The sequence below is a fragment of the Aulonocara stuartgranti genome (genome assembly GCF_965226115.1).
Source record: "Aulonocara stuartgranti genome assembly, chromosome: 3".
Taxonomy (NCBI): Eukaryota; Metazoa; Chordata; class Actinopteri; order Cichliformes; family Cichlidae; genus Aulonocara; species Aulonocara stuartgranti.
This window is the reverse complement of record NC_138941.1, coordinates 75121791-75146133: the sequence shown is the minus strand read 5'-3', so window position 1 is coordinate 75146133 and position 24343 is coordinate 75121791. Positions and strand designations below refer to the sequence as shown.

Genomic DNA, 24343 nt, shown 5'->3' with positions numbered 1-24343 from the left:
CTCATTTTCCTCCACATAATCGAAGATGTGGGTCAAGATGTTCCTGAGCTGGTCGGCACTATTCTGGATTCTCCTGACGCTCGTCTACCATCCTACAGCTGGACTGCTCCGCTATACAGCCGCTGAGCTCCTGCGCCTTCGCGGGCAGCTGTTGCTCCCGCCGCCGGCGGAGCTCCACTACCACCCGGGCATCACTTTCCAGCCTCGCCGGAGATACATCCATCGCGGGTCCCGCAGGATTTTCCATAACTCCAATGGAATTAAATCGTTCTGGTCTGCTACTCGCCGCCCTCGCAGGAACTCTGATCGGGCTGTCAACCATCGATCTCTAGCCCACCTGCCCAGGGCGCCCACGCGATTAGCAAAAAAGAAGATACTCCACTCAACTTCGGTCTTCTAAACATTCGTTCATTGACAAGTAAGGGACCTCTCATCCAAGACCTCCTATCTGACCGTAAGTTTGACTTTTTCTGCTTAACTGAAACCTGGCAAACACCTGATGATTTTTCTCAGCTAAACGAATCTGCTCCTCTGGGGTTTGTTTACTTTTCTAAACCCCACTGCTCAGGTCGTGGGGGTGGTCTCGCGATCCTTTTTCGCCAGCACTTGAAAGTCCTGCCAGTTAATGTTGATACCTTTAGTTCTCTAGAGGTCCTTGCATGTGAGCTGACTGGACCCATTCCCACCATCATAGCTACTGTATACCGCCCCCCCAAACCTAACCCTGTCTTCCTCAGTGACTTTGCTAATCTACTAACCCATCTTTCATCTCTCTCCCCAAATGTGATCTTAGTGGGAGATTTCAACATTCACATGGACAATAATGACCTTCTGATCACCAGAGACTTTTCCTCCTGTCTTGAAGGCTCTGAATTTAAACAATTTATCGACTTTCCCACTCACTCTAAAGGACACACCCTGGACTTGGTTGATTCAGAAATCTATAAATACCACGTACTTCAGTATAAAGACTCCATCAGCAAGGCCAAACAAAGCTTCTACTCTGGTATTATCAGTTCTTATGAGGGTAATGCGAGGACTCTGTTTTCAGTTCTCAACGAACTAATTCAACCCCCCAACACTTTACCACCACACTTCTATTCCTCTGAAACCTGCAACTCCTTGATGCTGTTCTGGACAACGAAAATCAATAACATCCACCAGCAACTCAGATCAAATGTTGTGTCTAAGGCTACGTTCACACTGCAGGCGAAAGCGCATCAAATCCGATTTTTTTGACCCTATGCGACTCATATCCGATCATGGTGTGACAGTGTGAACGGCACAAATCCGATATTTTCAAATCCGATCTGGGTCACTTTCGTATGTGGTCCTGAATCCGATACATATCCGATGTTTTAGAAAGCGACTGCTGTGTGAACGGTCATGTCGCATTAAATCCGTCTTTTAATTCATTGACACAAGACAGACGCCAATTATCAGTGCCGGAGAAGACATCGTGAACGCTTCCTGGCCATCCGGTGAAACTGTTAGGAAGACAACGTTGGAGAAACGTGAACATTTTATTTGTACTGTATAATCTCCAGATTCTGACAGAAATCTGCAGCTATCCTTTGAAGCACCGCTCCTCTAAAACAGCAATAAGGATCAATATTAGGTTATCTGCATTATTATGTAAATAACAAAATAACTTAAAGCAAAAATTGGGAAACGTGAAGTCCGAAGTCTTTATATTAAGGGCCATCAGTCAAACATATTGTTTGCTCTGGGTCTAAACAGAGCCCGTTGCGCATGAGGGCCGCTTTGAGCGTTCACACTAGAGCGCGTTTGCTGTCGCATTTTATTTGTAGTGTGAACGAGCAGACAAAAACATCGGATTTGATCAAAAATTCGGAATTGAGCATCAAGACCTGCAGTGTGAACGCAGCCTAAGCCCTCTCCAGAACCTCTTCTCTTTTTTGAGCCGTTTTCCACTTTGTATCTTCCTGATTTATCCGATATTTCCGAGTTCATATGTAAATCAAAGCCTGCCACATGTCATCTTGACTCCATGCCCACGGGGCTTGTGAAATCCTGCCTCTCTTCTTTACTCCCACTCATCTCTGCTATCATTCACTCTTCTCTCACCACCGGTATCGTTCCCTCAGTCAAGACTGCTCTAGTCACTCCTATACTGAAAAAACCTTCTTTAGATCCTAACAACTTTAACAACCTCCGTCCGATTTCCAATCTACCCTTCATTTCTAAGATACTCAAAAAAGTGGTTGCAGCTCAACTTCATTTACACATGGTTAATAATAATATCTATGAGAGATTTCAATCTGGTTTTTGCTCATGTCACAGTACAGAAACTGCTTTACTTAAAGTCACTAACAATCTTTAATCGGAGCTGACTCTGGTCTTCTCACCATTCTTGTCTTTTTAGATCTGAGCTCAGCCTTCGACACCATTTCTCACTCTGTACTTCTAAGCAGACTTTCCTCTCTCGGCATCTCTGACACACCCCACACCTGGTTTCAATCATATCTCCTCGACCGTTCCCAGTTTATTCAACTAAGATCATTCCGCTCTCGTCTATTCCCCGTCACCTCTGGTGTACCTCAAGGCTCAGTTTTAGGCCCTCTTCTCTTTATAATATACATCCTCCCTCTAGGTACCATTTTCTACAAATTTGATCTTCGGTTTCACTGTTTTACTGATGACACCCAGTTATATCTCTCTTGCAAACCTGATTCCTCCCTCCCACCTTCCTCCCTTTCAGAATGTCTATCCGAGTTAAAATCCTGCTCTACTTCTAATTTTCTAAAGCTCAATGAGGATAAAACTGAGATTCTCCTTATTGGCACCAAATCCAACCTTTTGAAGGCAAACCATTTCTCACTCACCATCGATAACGCCACAGTTTTCCCTTCTCCTCAGGTTAAGAGCCTTGGTGTCATCCTAGACAGTTCACTTTCCTATAAATCTCACATCAATAATCTCACCCGTTCTGCCTACTTCCATCTACGTAACATTAACAGATTGCTTACTTCTCTTTCCACCCAGTCTACGTCCATTCTTGTCCACAGTCTTGTTACCTCCCGTATTGACTACTGCAATTCTCTTTTGCATGGTCTCCCCCAAAAATCCCACCATAAGCTTCAACTGGTTCAGACCTTCGCTGCTCGCATTATCACCAGAACCCCCTTCTACCAGCACATCACCCCTGTTCTTCAGGAACTTCACTGGCTCCCTGTGAAATTCCGGATAATATTCAAACTTCTTCTGCTCAACTTCAAGGCCATTCATAACATTTCTGACCTGTTAACCACTACCTGTTCTGCCCGTTCACTTCGATCTTCTTCTTCTATCCAGCTTACTGTACCTTCCTTCCGCCTCCCCACCATGGGAAGCAGAGCTTTCAGCTGCTCTGCTCCCAGGCTGTGGAACTCTCTGCCCCCAGAAATAAGAAACATTGGTTCTCTCCCCCAGTTTAAATCCCAACTCAAAACTCATCTGTTCAAATCTGCATATTCACTGTGAATCCACTGTTTGTTCATTTTATCTTGTGCTTTTGTTTTATTGTTCTTATTTTGCCATTGTTTTACTATGTGTTTTATCCTATTGTAAAGTGTCCTTGGGTGACTTGAAAGGCGCTCATAAATAAAATTTATTATTATTATTATTATTATTATTATTATTATTATTATTATTATTATTATTACCTCTCTGCAGCAGATGCCAGATGGACTTTAAAATCAATGGGACGATCTGCAGACCAGTCACTCTTAAAGGACACACAGCTGGGTTCAGGTTCATGTTTCCGTTTAGTTCCTTGTTTCTTCCTGTGAATAATGATGCAGCAGTGATGTGAGTGCTGAGCTGTGACATGGAGAAGAGTCATGGACAGTTAGAGATGGTCGTCTCACCTCTGAGCTTTGGTCTGGCTCTCATGTTCCCCACACAGTGTGCTTTTAGAGGGAGGGGCTCCCTCCTCTCTGTCCTCACACTGATCCATGCTGCTCAGCTCACACACACTTTCTACCTGCAGAGGAAACACAAATCATTCATGTGCACATCAACTGAAACCCTGCTTTCCATCATGTGTGCTGTCCAAATATCAGCTGCTTCTTTCCTGCTTCATGTCAGTGTCAGCTGAATGCAGTCAGACAGCAGTGTGACATATTCAGTTTAGTTTATAACAGCCCTAATAGAACAGGAGTGGGCAACTCCAGGTCTCAAGGGCTGGTGTCCTGCAGGTTTTAGACATCACCCTGAGTCAACACAACTGAATCAAATGATTGGTTCATTACCAGGACTGTGGAGATCTTCAAGACATGTTGAGGAGGTAATGTAGCCATTAAAATCAGCTCTGTTGGATCAAGCAAACATCTAAAACCGGTAGGACACTGGCCCTTGAGGTCTGGAGTTACCCACTCCTGTAATAGAATCAACTCCTTTTGAAGGCCGTCATTCAAATCCTCAAAATGATCTAAAATGTGTAGCAGCTATTCAATTATTACAGATGCAGTTTCCCCGATACTCCTGAATGCAGCATCTGGAGGGACTTACTGTAATTGAGTATTTGTAAAACTATAAAGTTTTTTTTAACCAAACTGACTACCCCAAAAACAAACAAAAACAAAACGCAAAGAAGAAGCACCGCCCAAACAGCTTTCATTTCAACTTTCAAAACAGTAGAAATCAAAATTAACCCCACAGGCTTTAGCACAACTAACATTATCACAAATAAATAAAACAGTTGAGAAAGGCTTCCAGAAACAAGGCTCACAGACCGAAGCAATAAGGGCCAAGCTGCACACTCAGTCGAAAGCTTCCCCTTGAATAGTAGTTAGATCCCGCCCACTTTACTAGAAAAGTAGCTTGGCATTAATAACAATAATGGATTGCATTTATATAGCACTTTTCGAGACCCTCAAAGCGCTTTACAATTCCACTATTCATTCACTCTCACATTCACACACTGGTGGAGGCAAACCACAGTTGTAGCCACAGCTGCACTGGGGCAGACTGACAGAGGCGAGGCTGCCATATTGCTGCCATCAATAAGTCAAATACGTATTTTTCCGACCATAAGGTGCACCGGATTATAAGGCACATTAAGCGAAACAAAACGGACAAGTCAAACTTAACTCATTCTTCTTCCTTCATCCACTTCTGTACCATTGATTCATTAATGCTGAATTCTCTCACAGCAGCTCTGTTGCCATGTTCTACTGCATGACTGACAGCCTTGAATTTAAAATCCGCTTCATAAGCATGTCTCTTAACAGGTGCCATTTTGGGCTCCTTAGACACACACGATACGGTAATATTATGTTGAAGCACAGTACGTATCACTCCGCGAGGCTCCTGACTACGGTAGTTGTAATGCTCCGACAATCCATCAAGCGGTGCGGCTTCGTAGCTTACCAAAGCTGTACTAAAACATTTTGACAGATGTTTTGAGCGCCGTGTACCACATAAAATTGTTCTGAGGTCACAACCAGAATTCATACATAAATTGCACCGGATTATAAGGTGCACTGTTTATTTTTGAGAAAATTAAAGGCTTTTAAGAGCGCCTTATAATCCGAAAAAATACAGTAATGTTAACGGCTTGCATGTTCTACAAAATGTGCTTTGGTGGGTATCTGACACACAAAAACCAAACCAATTCCACTTCACTGTAGTTGCACCATTTTTACAAACCAATTCTGGTTCATCTGTTTCATTCAACGATCCGCTTTCCTCCTCCTCATTCTCCATCGCCGCCATGTTTTTTCCACCATGTGCGTATTAAAACAAATGTATTGCACAAATGCGTTTTACTCATATTCTATTGCGATATTTCATTTTCTTGTCATTGCCTAACATTATACCTGTGTTACTGTGAACGGTATAATATGGCCCAGCCCCATTTCCGATCCTGTGTTGTTTCAGCTGTTCAACAAAAACATTCAAGTTACAGTTAGTTTATAAGGGATTTACAGTGAGATTCATCTTTAATTTGCCTGATTGTTTTTTGTTTTAACTCTAATTAAACCTGCACTGTCTTAAAGTGAAACAGAAAGTCCTCAGACTGTAACAGCAAATCATATTCATCAGAGAAAGCAGAAAGAGGACACATCAACAGTTTGGTCCATTCAGATAAGAAAAGACCAGAGGAAGGCCTGGACGTCCACAGAAGACAGGTGTGGATCATCCCAGGATCCTTTCATGGTAGAGCTGGGCGATATGAGATTTTTTCATATCACGATATGTTTTTTTCATTTCAGGCGATAACGATATCTATCACGATATAAGCCAAATAACTATATTTGTAAGATTTAAATGTGCCGTTGCTCACAAGTAAAATGTGAAATAATCAACAGCTTGTTTTTATTTAAATATTTATTTCCCATAGTAAGTTCAACAGGGTAGATGTACTTAAGGAACATGAGACTTTTTCAGATAAATAAAGGCAAATATTGCAAACTACACAAAAGGCAGTTTAAAGCGTTTAAGTTTCAAAATAGAACAAACGAAACAGACTAAATTGTCAATTCCACTTAGAAACAAAATATTAATTCTAAAAATAAAACTTAGTTTGTTTTACAGAAGAACAGACAAAACTGACTAACTTTTGTCAATATCAAATAAACTGAGAACTAAAAGGAAATTCTCAATCTCTCCTTGTTGTATAGCTTAGCTTTTCAAACAGTTTTAACAGTTACTTTAGTCTGACAAAAGCCGAATGACGAATTAGCGCTTCCAGTCAGAGACTGACGCTACGTCCACACGTACACGGGTATTTTTGAAAACAGAGATTTTCCGTTTTCGTTTTAAAAAATAATCCCGTCCAGACATAAAGGCAGAAATGAAGGAAAACGCTGCTATGAACACGCCAAAGCAGCAGGTGGCGCTAGATTCCTAACCGTGCAGAAATGTTGGCCAATCAGAAGTCTAGAAGCCTCGGTGGGAAAAAGTAAACAAAGCTGGGGCATAGAAGCAGAACCGAGTCGTATGTGTGGACGGACAGTAACTGTGTGTATATGTAAGCATTTAAACACTGCAGAGAGTAGAATTAACAGTATTGTAGAAATTCATTTCACCGACACAATAACGTGGCGCACAGTGTGACGCATGCACCAGTTTATTGTATTTCCAGACTTGCTTTCGGCACAATTTACAGTGCACGCAATACCGAAATACCTTCACACTACGGAGCTTCTATGGCTCTTCCGTTCGACAATCTCTCCGGCGTTGGAACCATCATCTGTTTTCTCTTCGGTCACGCTCGGTTGATTTTTCTAGTCGGCACACTCAGTTCCTCCATTACCCGCTGGCTGCTTCCCAAACAAATACACATGTGCGGCTTGGCACTTGTGCTGTACGTAACAAGTCACGCGACGTGACGCTGCGGCTGTGGTTCGGCTCTGCGCTACTTAATTTGGATTGGCTGACCTTTTTTTTTTTTCTTTCTTTAAGAGGACAAGAGCGGCGAGGTCTATCGCGATAGCTTAATTCCTCTATCGAGTAAAAGTTAAATCGCGATACATATCGTTATCGTTCTATCACCCAGCTGTATTTCATGGTAAAGAAAAAGCCGTCATCACAACATCAGCCAAGTGAGGAAGACTCTCCAGGAGGAAGATGATCATTACCCAAGTCTTATTTTTCAACTAAGACTGATATTATTGGTGATTAGCTCAGAACCTGAGAATAGATATATATTGTTATATTCTATATAAATTATCCACAGTAAACCCATATGAAGGCCCAGTTGAGCCGAAATAACATTAAATCATAATATTACTGTTGCATTCAGAAATGGACTTTTGATTTCTTTTTTTTCATACTGCCCACCAGAATGTTCAACACAGTTTGTTCCAACCACCTCTAAACTGAGCAGCCATAAAGCATGCTAAACATGTTTAACATTTATAGTTTACATCAGACACAATGGATCTATTCTGGTGTTTATATAAAGAACAGGAAAATATGTTATAACACCACGAGGACAAAAATTAAGACATTGTGTTTTCTCAATATTAAGATCAACAAAAAAATAAATGATTATTAAAAAGTCCGCATGTGACTTCAACTGAAAAATAGTCTGTGATCATCTTTAACTGAGTAATTTACAGACAGATGTTAGCTCAATAAGTTTAGTCTAATTCAGTGTTACAGGAACTCTGATGGTAATGTGAGTGATGTTACACTTAAGGAGTTTCCATCCTGTGTGGGAGCAGAGCAGCTATACCAAACATCGTCCAAGAGGTCCAGTCAGAGCTAAACTATCCTCATAAACACAAAAAAAAGTCCTGCTGCTGTGACGTCATAAATGTCACTGCAATTCTACTCTGGTTAGCAGCTCCGGATAAACACAGATGTGTTCTTACTGCAGTCACATAGCCACAAGTCTGCTGGAAGAATCAACTAAATCCGCCGTGACAAACTGTGAGTTTGTCTCACTCTGCGATTCCACCTGAAGAGGCATAGACAAATATAAATAATAAATATAAAGACCCCAGAATCTTTCCAGCGGCTCTCCGGCTGAGCTCAGACCATATTCAGCGTTTTAGAGAGAAGAAAAGCATCTTTATTTCAGTAACAATGCCCAGTACCCAGGACCAAGCTGTCAGCTTACAAAGTGTTCATACACTAGCTAAGATAACTAAGCAACAGATAATCTGACAGCAGTTACTGTGGAACAGCGGCCGAGTTTAGGACACATTCAGTGTGTTTAGTCTGATTCCCGGATCACACACACTAACAGTAAATGGCGGGTGTTCCAGATCAACTGGCGTTTAGATCAACTGGCGTTGGTCGAACAGATGTGTGGCAGTCTTGCGTTTCAGTAGCTGCTACCGACAAACCAGCAAAAAAACGCCAAATGTGTCACCTGTGACACTTGTGAGGTTGTCTCAAACACACTCTGTCAGTCTTGATGCTGTTGAACAACAAAATGTTTAAAATGTGGCGAGTTTACCTGGTGATATCCTCATGCGCGACGCGATCGCGAAAACAGCAAACAAGTAACACCACGCCGATGTTGTCCACAGGACAGCAAGAGTAAACGATCGGGAGACTCTTGTCGTCGTTATCGTTCCACTTGCACGGTTTATTTCTCCGAATTCAGCGTTTTTGCTTCACAACTAAAGCGAGCAGTTTGCTCTGTGCACCAACATGGAGTCGAGTCAACCAGCGCCACCTCTGGCCACGTGCCACAGCCTACAGCCAGATCAACTGGTGACACATCTGCACCACGTTTGAATTCGTGTCATGCACATTTGTACCTTTCAATTGTGTGTTTGTGCGTCATGCAAATAAACCTTTGAAATGAATGAAATGATATCATGTATTTATTATCAGCCTACATTTGTACAAAATGCCAAATGACATACACATAGTCATAAGAATCACCATCCTGATATCAACACTTATGCCCATAAGAAAAATGTCGTGAACAAATATATGACACACCAATATTTCACCAGTGTTGTAACTCACATGTCGCCAGCATAGTCTGCCTGTGTCTCCCCTCTGCAAACGCACATTTCAGAGTTGGATGTGATATACAGTCTGCATAAGTGTGGTCAATCCCATAACGATCCGTAAGGGGATGGCAGCTACGCTGAATGTACAGCAGTCACACAGTGATCAGCAATAAACAGTCCCCAAAACTTGCATATAATCCCCAATGTGGAGCCCATCTACTGACTACCACATAGCAGCTGGACCAGTCCCCAATGCAGGTCAGTCCACTGCTGCCACCTGTGGCCAAGTACCATAGCCTACCACTAGATTAACTTGTGACACACATCTGCACCTGCTGCTATGATCACATTGAGTAAAGGCTGAGTGGCTGCACTCACACGTGGTGCATCTAAATCTACCCACAAATATGTTGAAAGATGCAATGCCAGCAATGTGGATTGTCAACACTGACAACAATCAGTAAGCAAAGACAACAGGGATCATTTGTTTCTGTTTATTTAGCACCCACAACATTTGTAGTCGCCTTCTGCACAGGGGAAGTCCACACACACCGTGTGGTACCACTTTCCACAGAAGGTGCAATCTGCAAGATTGAATGAGATTGTCAGAGTCATTGTCTGACTGTTTATTACTAATCACTGTGTAACTGCTGTACATTCACAGTAACTGCCATCTCCTTATAAATGTTTATTAGATTGACCACACTTATGCAGACTGTATATCACAACCAACTCTAACATGTTTGTTTGCAGAGGGAAGACACAGACAGACTACGCTAACGACATGTGATGTTACAACACTGGTGAAATATTAGTGTGTTCACGACATTTTTCTTATGGGCATAAGTGTTGATATCAGGATGGTGATTCTTATGACTATGTGTATGTCATTTGGCATTTTGTACAAATGTAGGCTGATAATAAATACATGATATCATTTCATTCATTTCAAAGGTTTATTTGCATGACGCACTAACAGAGACAATTGAAAGGTACAAATGTGCATGACACGAATTCAAACGTGGTGCAGATGTGTCACCAGTTGATCTGGCTGTAGGCTGTGGCACTTGGCCAGAGGTGGCGCTGGTTGACTCGACTCCATGTTGGTGCACAGAGCAAACTGCTCGCTTTAGTTGTGAAGCAAAAACGCTGAATTCGGAGAAATAAACCGTGCAAGTGGAACGATAACGACGACAAGAGTCTCCCGATCGTTTACTCTTGCTGTCCTGTGAACAACAACGGCGTGGTGTTACTTGTTTGCTGTTTTCGCGATCGCGTCGCGCGTGAGGATATCACCAGGTAAACTCGCCACATTTTTAAACATTTTGTTGTTCAACAGCATCAAGACTGACGGAGTGTGTTTGAGACAACCTCACAAGTGTCACAGGTGACACATTTGGCGTTTTTTTGCTGGTTTGTCGGTAGCAGCTCCTGAAACGCAAGACTGCCACACATCTGTTCGACCAACGCCAGTTGATCTAAACGCCAGTTGATCTGGAACACGGGCACACTGGGCCTTGATCCAGCTGTGAGTCCGTTACCGTGAACTATGGATTTGTGCTGTTTGTGCTGGAACTAAGCTGCACACAGCTGATATTAGCCAGGAAACATTACACACTGACTTTAATGGAGAGACTGAAAATACAAACACACACAGTTTGTTGTGTGAAGAAATCAAACATGAGCTGAACAAACAGTAAAGTTCCTAAAGACAAACTGTTAAAGGAGGAAACAAAGCAAACTTACAGTTTCTTCGCACACCAACAACAAGCTCCACTCCACACTGAGCTACTTCCTGGAAGAAGGCGGGATTCCACCTCAAGCGGCATAGGCATCCGGGACAGGAGTTAGATTTTCACAATAAGAGCACTGCTTCTTCTAACTCGGAGGTTCCCAAAGTGTGGGGCCCGCCCCTTAGGGAGGGCGCGGTATGAAAAGAACAGGTTTTTAGACGGGGCTCCCAGACAAACGCAAAGCAGGAGATGAAGCATCGACAAATGTTTCCAAACCAACCTCCTTCCAAGCCAAAGACTAGAAAATATGGTGAAGCATATCTTCCCTTTGGCTTCACCTGCACAGGTGCTGAGGTAGGTCTCCCTTGCAAAATTGGTTTTCCCTGCGTCGGGAGCACACGCTGGGCTCTCCAAATCACGGACAAACAGTATCCTACAATCCTGATTTTTAGTTCACAAACACTTGTTGTAATGACTAACTACTCTGACGTTTTGGAGATGTTAGCTCTGTATACAGTAAATTTACAGTGGGATACAAATAATATCAGACTGATCCTGCCACGATTTGTTCCACCAGTTTAAATCACGGACAAACACAGTTTTTTATGTTTTTAAACCCGTTTTGCACAGAGAGACATTTTTTGAAAAATGTATTAAGTATGTTGATTATTATTACACAGGAAAAAAAACAACTACACGTAAAATAATGACACCGTGACGCCTCTGTCTTTTTAAATGGAGGGACAGTAACTCCGTGTGTGTGTGTAAGCGTGTAAAAACTGAAGTAACAGTATTTTGTCTCTTTCCGCCATTGTAGAAATTCATCTCATGTAAACAATAACGTGGCGGACAGTGTGATGTGAAAAAAGGCACACTTAAAAGCAAAAAAGGAGTTTTAAACAATCTCCATTTTCGGTGATTCGAAACGCCGTTTACGTGTGGACGAAAGGCCCAAATGCAGAGAAACAGCTGTGTTTTCAAAAAACACCCATGTAGGTGTGGACTGTTGGATTATAATATTATTTTATGCCATGTTAAACCCCTAATTAAAGATTGTGAATTATTATGTAGTTTTAGTTTGCATTATTCTCCTGAATTAGAAGAAGTTGATAACTATTGCATTAGTTAAACTGGTTTGCATTACATTAGACTGCTGATTTATTGTGAATGAATGATATTGTTTTATGATGCATTATACTGCTGAGTTATAAGAAAATACTGTTCGCAGAAAGTCATCGCCTTATTTGTCTGATTAGAAGAGAACAGAGCATACTGCTCCATCTCAGCAGAAGCAGATAAACAGGGAGCCAAGGTCGTAGCTTAGGCGCTGTGTGAGAGAAAGCATGTGAATGTTTAGGCTTTTATGATAAGGTGGGGGCACCAGAGGCTATAAGAGTTTGATCAATGCTCCACCATTTTGAGATCTGATGCTGTCTGCGTACGGTGTCCATCTCCCACGCCTGTGATCATTAAAATCATCGTTTGACTCAACCCGGCCGGACCAGTGTTGTTATTGTGGTTTTTCCTCTTGTCTCCATCCCCAATATTTGAATCCGTAACAGGACGTAGCATAAAAGAGTTAGTAATGTATTTTGTTACTACTTATAATTATTACTTGTATTTGCTTAATTGTTTACTAAATATTTGAGGTGTGAAATAAACCGCAATGGAGTTTGGAAACAAAATATGGGTGTGTGTGGTTGGAGGATGTGTTTGTGGGTCTCCATGTATCCTGCAGGTTGAACACATAGGCCAGCAGAGCTGTAGTGTAGCTGCTGCTCAGTGTAGAATAAGGAGGGGATGTTTTTCTCATTATCATTCATTATTTTAATATGGCATTATTAGTTCATCAGAAGTATATAACCAGCTTTGCATTAAACATAAATTGAAGTTTTTGACCTTATATTATCCTTTGCATTATAGTGATGGCTTTAACTTTAGTTTGATCTTTTCCTTACAGGTACCAGAATAATAACATGATTTTTCATTGCCGATGTAACCATGATCATTTATACACATTGCAGTTTGTTGCTTATTCTAGAGTTGTGCTCAAGTTAATTAAAGGTTAAAAGCTACAGCCAGCGTGATGTCTGGCTGATCTATGGAGGGCAAAGGCTTTGAGCTTGGAAGGCCACACGCGCTTACACAGCACTTATACGATGTTATTCTTGGTGATTTTGTGCTTAGTCATGTTTTAATATGTTTTAAGTAGAAGTAGCTGATCCAGCAATATTCATTTAATGTTATATACTTGATTTAGAGCAATACACACTGATGGTCTTAATAAATGAAAGAGTCCTTGTAGCTGCCATGTTGTGTCTTAGCAGGGTACAGACGGTTCCAGGAGACGGGGGCAGTCAGCGTCTGCCCTCGGGAAGGAGATAATGTTATTTTTTGTGTTAAATAAAATCGTCAACATTGATTGTATTACACCTGTCACTACGCATGAAGGGGCGTTCTAATACCCTGATTTCATAAAACTATGGAGATGTGTTTTTTGAGCTGAGATCTGAGACTGTCTGCATACAGTGTCCATCTCCCACGTGTGACCATTAAAATCATCGTTTGACTCAACCCGACCGGACCAGTGTTGTTATTGTGGGTTTTTCCTCTGGTGTCCATCCCCAATATTTTGAACTCGTAACATCAGGTCACTGAGAGACTCCTTGAGACAAGCCAGGCTCTTGATCATCACAGGATCCTTTAAAAGATCAAAACAAAGAACTTTAATGGACAAACAGTAATCTTCTTTCATTAAACCCAGTGTGAGAACAAAAGGAGGCAGAGTTCCTGATTCAGTGACTCAAACATCAGCGTGATAATAGAAAGCTGTAGGAATGATCCTAATATAAAAACATATGACGTTGTCTCAGCCTTCAAAGAGGAATCATATTTCATGTGAATACTTCGCCTTTTCATTTATGAATGGAGCATCATCAGTTTCTTCATTTTTAGCTGACAGAATAAAAAGCTTTAGCATTTTCCACTACGACCTCTACAAACACCACACAGGCTCACCTTCTTCCTGTTTATCATTTATGTATTTATTTATTCATTTCTATTACTGTCATTATTCCTATTAATATAATTCACATTACATGTGTAATATAGCAATGCTAACAAGCATCAGAAAACAGGAAGCAGGACAAAATAAGAACAAATAGAATAAGAGCACAAGTTGGAAACACCACGGGTGAAAAACTAAAGTTACACAAACCAACTAAGTGTTGTGTCAGGGGCCCAGCATTGAGTTCATGTGTGAAAGTGAACAATATCAATGCTCAAAGTAAAGCTGTCAAATGTGGAGTCACACAGGAGGTAATATTGAGACCACTTCTCTTTCTACTACAGCTTGATGACTTTGTTCAATCCTGCAAATTATCGTTTGCCAGTTATACAAATGTCTTATTGACTCAACAAACGACCATCTGCAGCGACAGGTTGGGGTGAGAGAAGGAAGACAGGATAAAGAAATGCTGTGGAAGAAAGAGAGAGATTGATAACAAGGATGACTCAGTGCAGAGAGGTCTGTTAACACATAGTGGGTGAAGAAGAAACAACCAGTGCATCATGGGAGTCCCTGGCAGGCTACGTCTATTGCAGCATAACTAAGGGAGGATTCAGGGTCACCTGGTCCAGCCCTAACTATATGCTTTAGCAAAAAGGAAAGTTTTAAGCCTAATCTTAAAAGTAGAGATAGTGTCTGTCCCCCGAATCCAAACTGGAAGCTGGTTCCACAGAAGAGGGGCCTGAAAACTGAAGGCTCTCCCTCCCATTCAACTTTTAAATACTCTAGGAACAACAAGTAGGCCTGCAGAGCGAGAGCGAAGTGCTCTAATAGGGTGATATGGTACTACAAGGTCATTAAGATAAGATGGGGCCTGATTATTTAAGACCTTGTATGTGAGGAGCAGGATTTTGAATTCAATTCTGGATTTAACAGGAAGCCAATGAAGGGAAGCCAAAACAGGAGAAATCTGCTCTCTCCTTCTAGTCCCTGTCAGGACTCTTGCTGCAGCGTTTTGGATTAACTGAAGGCTTTTCAGCGAGTTTTTAGGACATCCTGATAATAATGAATTACAGCCGTCCAGCCTGAAAGTAATAAATGCATGAACTAGTTTTTCAGCGTCACTCTGAGACAGGATATTTCTAATTTTAGAGATGTTGCGCATATGGAAGAAAGCAGTCTTACATATTTGTTTAATATGTGCGTTGAAGGACATGTCCTGGTCAAAAATGACTCCAAGGTTCCTCACAGCGTTACTGGAGGCCAAGGTAATGCCATCCAGAGTAAGAATCTGGTTAGATACCATATTTCTAAGATTTTCAGGGCCGAGTACAATAACCTCAGTTTTATCTGAATTAAGAAGCAAAAAGTTAGCGGCCATCCAGGTCTTTATGTCTTTAAGACATTCCTGCAGTTTAACTAATTGGTGTGTGTTATCTGGCTTCATGGACAGATAGAGCTGGGTGTCATCAGCATAGCAGTGAAAATTTATGCTATGTCTTCTAATGATGCTGCCTAAGGGAAGCATGTATAATGTAAACAGAATTGGTCCTAGCACTGAACCCTGTGGAACACCATAATTAACCTCAGTGTGTGAAGAGGACTCTCCATTTACATGTACAAAGTGGAGTCTATTAGATAGATATGATACAAACCACTGCAGCGCAGTACCTGTAATAGCTACAGCATGTTCTAATCGCTCTAATAGGATATTATGGTCGACAGTATCGAACGCTGCACTGAGGTCTAGCAGGACAAGCACAGAGATGAGTTCACTGTCAGAGGCCATATGAAGATCATTTGTAACCTTCACTAAAGCTGTTTCTGTGCTGTGATGAGCTCTGAAACCTGACTGAAACTCTTCAAATAAGCCATTCCTCTGCAGATGATCAGTTAGCTGTTTGACAACTACAAACCCTAGTCCTGATACATAAGTGCATTAGGTCCTCATTGTCTCAGTAAACAAGTAACAACAGTTGTGATTTATTTTGACATGTGTACTCAACTTTGACACATTGTTTGACACCCTGAAGTAGGATTTTGGGTTCATCACATTTCATTGAGGCATGATAGGCCACAAACATGCTGGAAGCACCTAAAGAATGAGGTTGTTCTTCTAGAGTTAAATGTGGTTGTTTTGGTTTCCCCAATCACTGATGTGGGGACAGTAAAGATAATTGTAAATGCCTTTGAGAAGGTTTACACTGTTTAAATGGGTCAGTTGCCCTACAATACTAAAGAGTACAGTACACTGCATAGATAGGGAGGAAAGATCTATCTATCTGTTGTAAATTTAGCTCAGAAGTGTTTGATATATGTTGGCTGTGTGGAAATTCATGGCTACTTCTGGGTTTTACCCCAGACTTTGGGAAGCACTAACATTGAAGTTAGTTTATGTTTGTGGTATTCACTTACCTATAGGTACAAATATAGTCACTGTCCTTTATGGCAAACATCTGGACAGGGCAAAGCAAATGGTACAAAGGAGTGTGTGTGATGTTTGGTGAGGCATGTGTCCCTCAATCCCTAATAACACTGGGGATGAAGGTCTTTTACAGAAAAAGTTAATAAATTGGGAAACATGGGTTGATGAATTTATTGATAAAGTGGAATATATATCACACACTGAAAGATTTCCTTATCTAAACAACGGGTTCTTATGAAAGAGCAGCTTGATGTAACTAAGGTTGAAGTTTTCTTTTGCAGATGAACAACAGAGGCTGTTTCATTTCTGTATATGGTCTCATATTGTGTTTTCTTTTATGATATAACTGCCTCTATCTTTGAAGAAAGGGTTATATATAAACTTATAAACTTATGAAGCGCCCGCCCAGTCATAAGTTGTACCAAATGAGCAATTTTAGCCGAATCAGAGGCAAAGGCACAAGAGAGCATTGCGTCAAAAAACCCCGGCTCTTCCCCAACTCGCCGTCAAATTTTTCAGGCGCGGGGAGTGAGTACTCTCGCTGCCGCGGTGGAGGTGAAGGAGGAAGCGGACAGGCTGCCGCAGCTTCCAGCGAAGTGGGCGGGCTGCCGTATTAGGTGAGGAAATCAACATACCTTTAAGCTCCGTTATGGCTTGCAGAAGTACGGTTTGTTCCTTTGAAATGTACTTCAGCATTTCCTTGTGTTGCTCCAAAACCTCCGCTTGGAAAGACAGCTGGCGTGAAGCAGAATCCGCTGGGTCCATGGTGGTGGGATTATTCTGTCACGGAAAAGAGGGACCCAGGCGCGGTTCTTCTTCACAGAAACACAGTGCGTTTATTTACAGTGAAACAGACAGGCAAGTCCAACAATTCACAAAGTGCAATTTTCCAATCTTGCTTGTCCCTTGCTCCCAGTGCATTCCGTGTTGTAACTCCCTTAGTGTGTGTGCTCCCCAACTCGCTTCTCCGCTCGCCCCTCCTGGAGGAAGAAGGAAAATCCACCGTTAGCCACACGTTAGCCAAATAACAAGCTCACACGGACTATACCAGTTCGGAGTAATAATCCCATGTCGACTGTCGCCGCAAGTCCAGGTTAAATACCTCTTTCTAGCCGGGAGGAATGATTACCAACAGCTGGTCAGGTAATCAGCTGCAGGTGGGCCGGCAACAGCGAAGAGGGACTCCCAATAATCCACCCCTGGATTACCAGTCCGACAAGAGGGTTAAACGGCGGAGGAAGAAGGATTACGTGACGCCGGACGTTAGACTCACTCCACTGCAGTCCTTTGTTGGGAGTGCAGCGTTCTGAGCTTCATAAACTCTCTGATTCCTCATCGCAGCCCAGTCCGTTGGAGGATTTGCAGCCCAGTTTGCCACCCCCCACTTCCCGGAGGAGGCGACGCTCACACCGTCACCACTCTTTTTCTGCGGAGCAGGGCGGTGAGTTATGATTGCTTTCGTTCCTCTGAGCTGGAAAAAAACAATCATATGAACACTGCTAAGACTGAGACTGTTAAGACTGTTAGACGTGGTGGTGGTAGGAAGCTAAAAACCATTTTAGAGGAGTCTGTGTTTGCTGAGCCTGCTCCTTCACCCCGTTGTGTTCCTGCTCCCAGGGCAGCTCGGGCCCAGCATTCCCCTGCACCTGTTTCAGTGCTTCAGGTGAGGGAGGCTGAGGTCCAGCTGGTCCCTGCTCTGGTGTCTACGCTGGCTGAGCCTCTGCCTGTCGCTGCACCCGTACCAGCTCATCGGGTGGGAGTGGCTGGTGTCCGGCAGGTACCTGCACCTGTTTCTGACCTCGCTGGAGGCTCAGGTGAGCCCGTCCAGCAGTTTTCTTTAGGCTCCGTAGGCTCAGACAACCTAGCCCAGCCATATGCTAATCCACCACCTCACGCACCATTACTGCCATTCTTACAAGAGTCAATACATCTTAAACTTCTATCCATAGCTCAAACATTAGCTCACCTATCGGCTCAGTCACCTGCTCAGTTCTCACCTCAGTCGTTTACTCAGCCTTCTGCCTCTGTTGGAGGGTCCGAGGGGCCCGTCCAGCCTTCTGTTCCCGCTGGGGGTTCTGGAGAACAGCACCAGCCTTTGTTCGCCTCCGCTGGAGGGTCCGAGGGGCCCGTCCAGCCTTCTGCCTCCACTGGAGGGTCCGAGGGGCCCGTCCAGCAACCCAGGCCGTCGCCTGCAGCTCCACCCTCGTCTGGCCCAGCCTCCGAGTCTTCACCCTCGCCTGGTCCAGCCTCCGATTCTTCGGCTCCGCCTTGTCCAGCCGCCGAGTCTTTGGTGTCGCCTGGTGCAGCCTCCGAGTCTTCGGCGTCACCTGGTCCAGCCTCCGAGTCTGCGCCTTCGGCGTCGCCTGGTCCAGCCTCCATGTCTGCGCCTTCGGCGTCGCCTGGTCCTGCCTCCATGTCTTCGCCTTCGGCGTCGCCTGGTCCTGCCTTACTCCGACTAGCTTTGTCTGCGCCTGAGGTCTCCATGCCGTCTTGTCCTGCACATCCTGTCTGGCCTGCTCGTCCTGCACGTCCTGTCCGGCCGCTTTCCAGGCCGATGACTGGACGTCATTGCCGTCAGGGACGGCCCCCTGAACTACGTTGCCGCTGGTGCCTCCCGCCCAGTGGCATGTCTAGAAAATTTTTGTAGGGGGGGCCAGGTAGGGGCACAGATTTGGAGAAGGGTGGCAGATGTAATTGGCAGATAATGTTTAAAAAAAATTCTACCAACCGTTAACCATAATTCAATAATCCTATAAACCTAATAACCAAATGCGCTTTTAACTCTTATTAGAATGAGATTTTAACCACTACGGTGCAAAGTTTTTAGATACTGCGTTGATAAAGTACAAGAGATACAATCAGTGCTTTGTCAGTGTTTACTCAGTATTCAAGGACAGCAATATTTGCATAGTATTTTTACTGACATATAGTGCACATATGTTTTGGGCAAAAACATTTTTTAATATTAAAATACGATCCCACAACAATTTTATCCCACAACTTAGACATTCACATTACTCACACCCTCATTACACATACATATAGGATATTGGGGGTGGGCACGATACACGGAGTCCAAGTTACCATCAGGGTGTACCCCTCACCCCTGGCGTCGTTGCCCACCTCTCAATTTTAAATACACGTAGACATTGAGGGCTAGCAGGAGGGACTATGCGCTTACCTGCTGCTCTCTGGCAGGTAGCTCCATGCCCTCCTGGGTTTTAATTGCACCTTAGAACACACATGCATCAACACTACAATGAGCGGGTGGAGGGAGGTTTGGAGTCTTCTCTCACCCCCGTTCTCTGCGGCCTGCTGGAGCGGGGGGGGCTAGGAGGAGTTGGCCGTCCGACTGCGGTCTGGGGTGTGGGGCCTCCCTGCTGCTGCGGAGTCGGGGCGGTCTGCCTCTCCCCACCGCAGGGAAAAGGGTAACACCACCTGGGTCTGGGTGCAGTTCCCCCCCTCCAGGGGCAAGGGTACCTAGACCCGGTTCGTAGAGTACGCTTGGGGAGTGTGATCGTGTATACAGCGTCTCTTTATGTCTGTCTCCACGTCGGTTGAGTGTGGAGTAAGTGCATATGAGAGCATGAGGGTGGGAATGGATGTTTGTGTCTGTGTGTGCCTGTATGTCTGTGTCTATATGTCAGGTTGGGTATCAGACACCACCTCTCTGGGGACATCTCAGGCTCTCCAAGGTTTGGAGGCCTATCTCCACCCACCACCACTTCCCCTGCCAGTGGCGGACTCCCTCAGGTGTCGGTGCGTTGGTGGTTCTTTGTATCTGGGGGTGGGCGTCTGGGTACACACCGGCTCACTCCTTGGCGGCTGCTTATTGGGGCTCGCTCGGGCCACTTTGGAGGTGGGGTGCCCCCGGCCTCTCGGCCTGGGGCTCGGTCACTCAGGCACAGCTGGCTGCCGGCGGAGCTCACGGGCGCGTCACTGCAACTCCCCCTGGCTTCTGCTCCGCGGCTGCTGAATGAGCCCTCATCTGGGACTCTCCTTAGCTCTTTCTGGGACAGTGGCGCGGCTGCCCCTCTGTTGGTCTTCCTTGGTCTCTTGTGTTCTGGGGGCCTCTGGATGTCTGGAGTTTTGATCTCCTCCATACCTGCTTCATGCCCTGGAGGACGGGGCTGTGGCCCCCCCCACACCCTCTAGCAGATCATTACATGAAGGAACCTTTTAAAAAAAAAACAAGCGCGTCCATGCTCACAGGTGTACACACGGGTGATCACACAACCAAACTACACCCTTTTTGGCTCCTACCTCAAAGCACACTGTGTTCTGTTGATCTTATGTGCTGCACAATAATGTTTAATATTTAGTATTTACTGTCATATTCCCATATATCATTGTGATGTTGTTTATTCTATTACTCTTGTTCTCTTCTGCTTGTTTTCTTTTTTCTTTCTCAACAGGTGATCCAGATGATCGATAGATGCATTTTTTTCTTTATTTTTTCTACCCATTGTTACGAGTTCAAAATTGGGGATGGAGACAAGAGAAAAAACCACAATAACAACACTGGTCCGGCCGGGTTAAGTCAAACGGTGATTTTAATGATCACACACGTGGGAGATGGACACTGTATGCAGACAGCATCAGATCTCAAAATGGTGGAGCATTGCTCAAACTCTTATAGCCTCTGGTTCTCCCACCTTATCATAAAAGCCTAAACATTTACATGCTTTTCTCTCACATGGCGCCTAAGCTACGACCTTGGCTCCCCGTTTATCTGCTCCTGCTGAGATGGGGCAGAAAACTCCAGCATGTTCCGTTCTCTTCTAATCAGACAAATAAGGCGATGACTTTCTGCAAACAGTATTTCTTATAACATCATAAAACAATATCATTCATCCACAATAAATCAGCAGTCTAATGTAATGCAAACCAGTTTAACTAATGCAATAGTTATCAGCTTCTTCTAATTCAGGAGAATAATGCAAACTAAAACTACATAATAATTCACAATCTTTAATTAGGGGTATAACATGGGATAAAATAATATTATAATCTAACACCATTCTGTTGGTTTTTGTTTTTTGCCCTTCTCCCCTGTCCCTCTTCTCAGCTGTTTCTCTTTCCCTCTTTCTTTCTCCCCTTCTTTCCCCCAGTCAAGTCTGTCCCGTATTCAGCAAGTGAAAATAAAATAAACAATAAAAGGTGAATCAAATGGACCATTATGGCAAGGCTGGGATGGTCAATTTGGTAAAGTAAATCCTTTCTTTGCCTTTAGACAATAATTCTGATGGGAAGAGAGCCAAACGGGACAGGCAAAAAAAAACAAAACAATAATAAGTCCAACATAAAGACTGTAATCCCAAAGTTCTATCAGCATGTCAAATGTCCCACCAGAGGAGAAAACACTCTAGATCATGTTTACTCCAACATCAAGCATGCATATAGAGCCATACGCCTCCACTACCTCGGTCAGTCCGACCACATCTCCCTCCTGCTCTCCCCAGCCTACACCCCCCTCAGGCGCAGTGCCAGGCCCACCACAAAGACGGTTACGACATGGCCGGAAAAAGCTCTCTCCAAACTACAGGACTGCTTCACAGAGAAAGACTGGGACATATTTGAACACCAGGACCTAGAAACTTTCACAGGATCAGTACTGGACTACATCAAGTTCTGTACTGCAAATGTGACTGTGGACAAAAGCATTCAGGTTTTCCCAAACCAAAAACCCTGGATGACCAGCGAGGACTGCACACTCCTCAAAGCCCGCAATGCCGCCTTCAGGTCAGGTGACAGAGCTCTGTACAGTGCTGCTTGAGCTGACCTGAAAAGGGAGATTAAAAAAGCCAAGTCAGACCACAAAAGAAACATGGAGTCCCAGCTGTCCAGCACCAACACACGGGAGGTGTGGCAGGGAATGCAAGACATCATCAACCACAGAGGCTGTGAAAACAGAAAACCTGAGTGTGCAGCTGGCAGAGGAAGTAAACAGCTTCTTTGCCCACTTTGAAACACCACAACAGCAGCACTCATCTGCTTCAGCACTGCTCCCATCCTCATCCTCACCTGGTTCCTGCACCGCTCCATTCACTGTAACGGGGCACGATGTCAGACGTGTGCTCCTAGCAATGAACCCCAGGAAGGCGGCCGGTCCAGACGGAGTACCTGGCAAGGTACTAAGAGCATGTGCACACCAACTCACCCTCATCTTCACCAGACTCTTCAACCTCTCACTGGATCAGGCAGCCATACCATCCTGTCTAAAATCAGCCACAATCATCCCAGTGCCAAAGAAGTCTCCCATCTCCAGCCTGATTGATTACCGCCCTGTGGCCCTCACACCGGTAATCATGAAATGCTTTGAGAGACTAGTCCTTCAGCACATCAAGGATTACCTCCCCCCAGAATTTGACCCCCACCAGTTTGCATACCGTGCAAACAGATCCACAGAAGACGCCATCGCCACAGCGCTCCACTCTGTGCTGAGTCACCTAGAGCAGCGGCAGAGCTACGTCCGAATGCTCTTTGTGGACTACAGCTCAGCCTTTAATACAATCAAACTGGTCTCTCTTGGCCTCCCTCCTCTCACATGTGCCTGGATAAAGGACTTTCTTACAAACCGGCCCCAGACTGTAAGACTCGGCCCTCATCTCTCCTCCACTCGCACACTGAGCACCGCCTCCCCACAGGGCTGTGTGCTGAGCCCCTCCTGTATTCTCTCTACACCATAGGTGTCAAACTCTGGCCCGCGGGCCAAATTTGGCCCGCAGCCTAATTACATTTGGCCCGCGAAGCCATACCAAATTACTATTAGAGCTGGCCTACTGGTATTATACAGCTAATATATATATTGTTTAGTATTAAGCTTTGCTTGTTCCATATTCAGTTTTTCAGCAAAACGTGTTTGAGTCCATAAGAAAAGATTCATTCTTATATCTGGAGGAATAAATATATTTCAATAAATATTAACGTTAGCCCGCGACTTTGTTCTAGTTTTGAATTTTGGCCCACTGTGTATTTGAGTTTGATACCCCTGCTCTACACCCACGACTGCAGTCCGACCCACAACAACAATCTCATCATCAAGTTTGCTGATGACACCACAGTAGTCGCACTCATCTCAAAGGGAGAGGAAGTTCTGAAGCTGGCAGCATGGTGTTCAGAAAACAACCTGGCACTGAACACTAAGAAAACCAAAGAGCTCATTGTTGACTTCAGGAGACACAGCACCGACTTGCCCCCCCTCTACATCAACGGGGAGTGTGTGGAGAAGGTCCACCCCTTCCGGTTCCTTGGTGTCCTCATCTCTGCTGACATCTCCTGGACAGACAAAATCTCAGCAGTCGTCAAGAAGTCCCAACCGCGGCTGCACTTCCTGAGAGTCTTCAAGAAGTATAAGCTGAACTCCAACCTGCTGCTGACCTTCTACCGCTCGTCCATTGAGAGCCTGCTAACCTACTGGATCACGGTATGGTATGGCAGCTGCACCAAGGCGGATAGAGTGAGGCTTCAGAGTGTGGTCAAGACAGCACAGAAGATCATCGGCTGCCCTCTCCCCTCCCTGATGTACATTTATTCCTCCCGCTGCCTCAGCAGAGCAGCAAAAATTATCAAGGACAGCTCCCACCCTGGTTTCAACATGTTCAGCCTGCTTCCCTCAGGGAAGCGCTACAGGTGCATCAACACAAAAACCCACAGACTCAAAAACAGTTTCTTCCCCAAAGCCATAACCACCCTGAACTCACACATGCACCGATAACACAGCCCCCCCCCCCGCCCAGCATGTTTGCACTGAGTA

The 24343-nt window shown here is 44.2% G+C and overlaps 2 protein-coding genes across 3 annotated transcripts in view; both read right to left on the bottom strand.

Annotated features, from left to right (window-relative positions):
• LOC309703470 (NACHT, LRR and PYD domains-containing protein 3-like) overlaps window positions 1-11208 on the bottom strand; it is a 47635-nt gene extending 36427 nt beyond the window's left edge. Inside the window, exons 1-3 of one of the 2 annotated variants that reach the window (XM_082528314.1) lie at window positions 11169-11208; window positions 3870-3985; window positions 3666-3785 (exon numbers count right to left, since the gene is read on the bottom strand). In XM_082528314.1, coding sequence (XP_082384440.1) covers window positions 3666-3785; window positions 3870-3958 — 209 coding nt within the window. In that variant the 5' untranslated portion in view covers window positions 3959-3985; window positions 11169-11208. Of the gene's footprint in view, window positions 1-3665; window positions 3786-3869; window positions 3986-8324; window positions 8410-11168 lie in introns of those variants that run through there. The other variant, XM_082528315.1, reaches the window with a different exon arrangement.
• Window positions 1-24343, bottom strand: part of LOC309703496 (uncharacterized protein) — a 288348-nt gene that overhangs the window by 62939 nt on the left and 201066 nt on the right. The gene's annotated exons all lie outside the window — the stretch shown is intronic.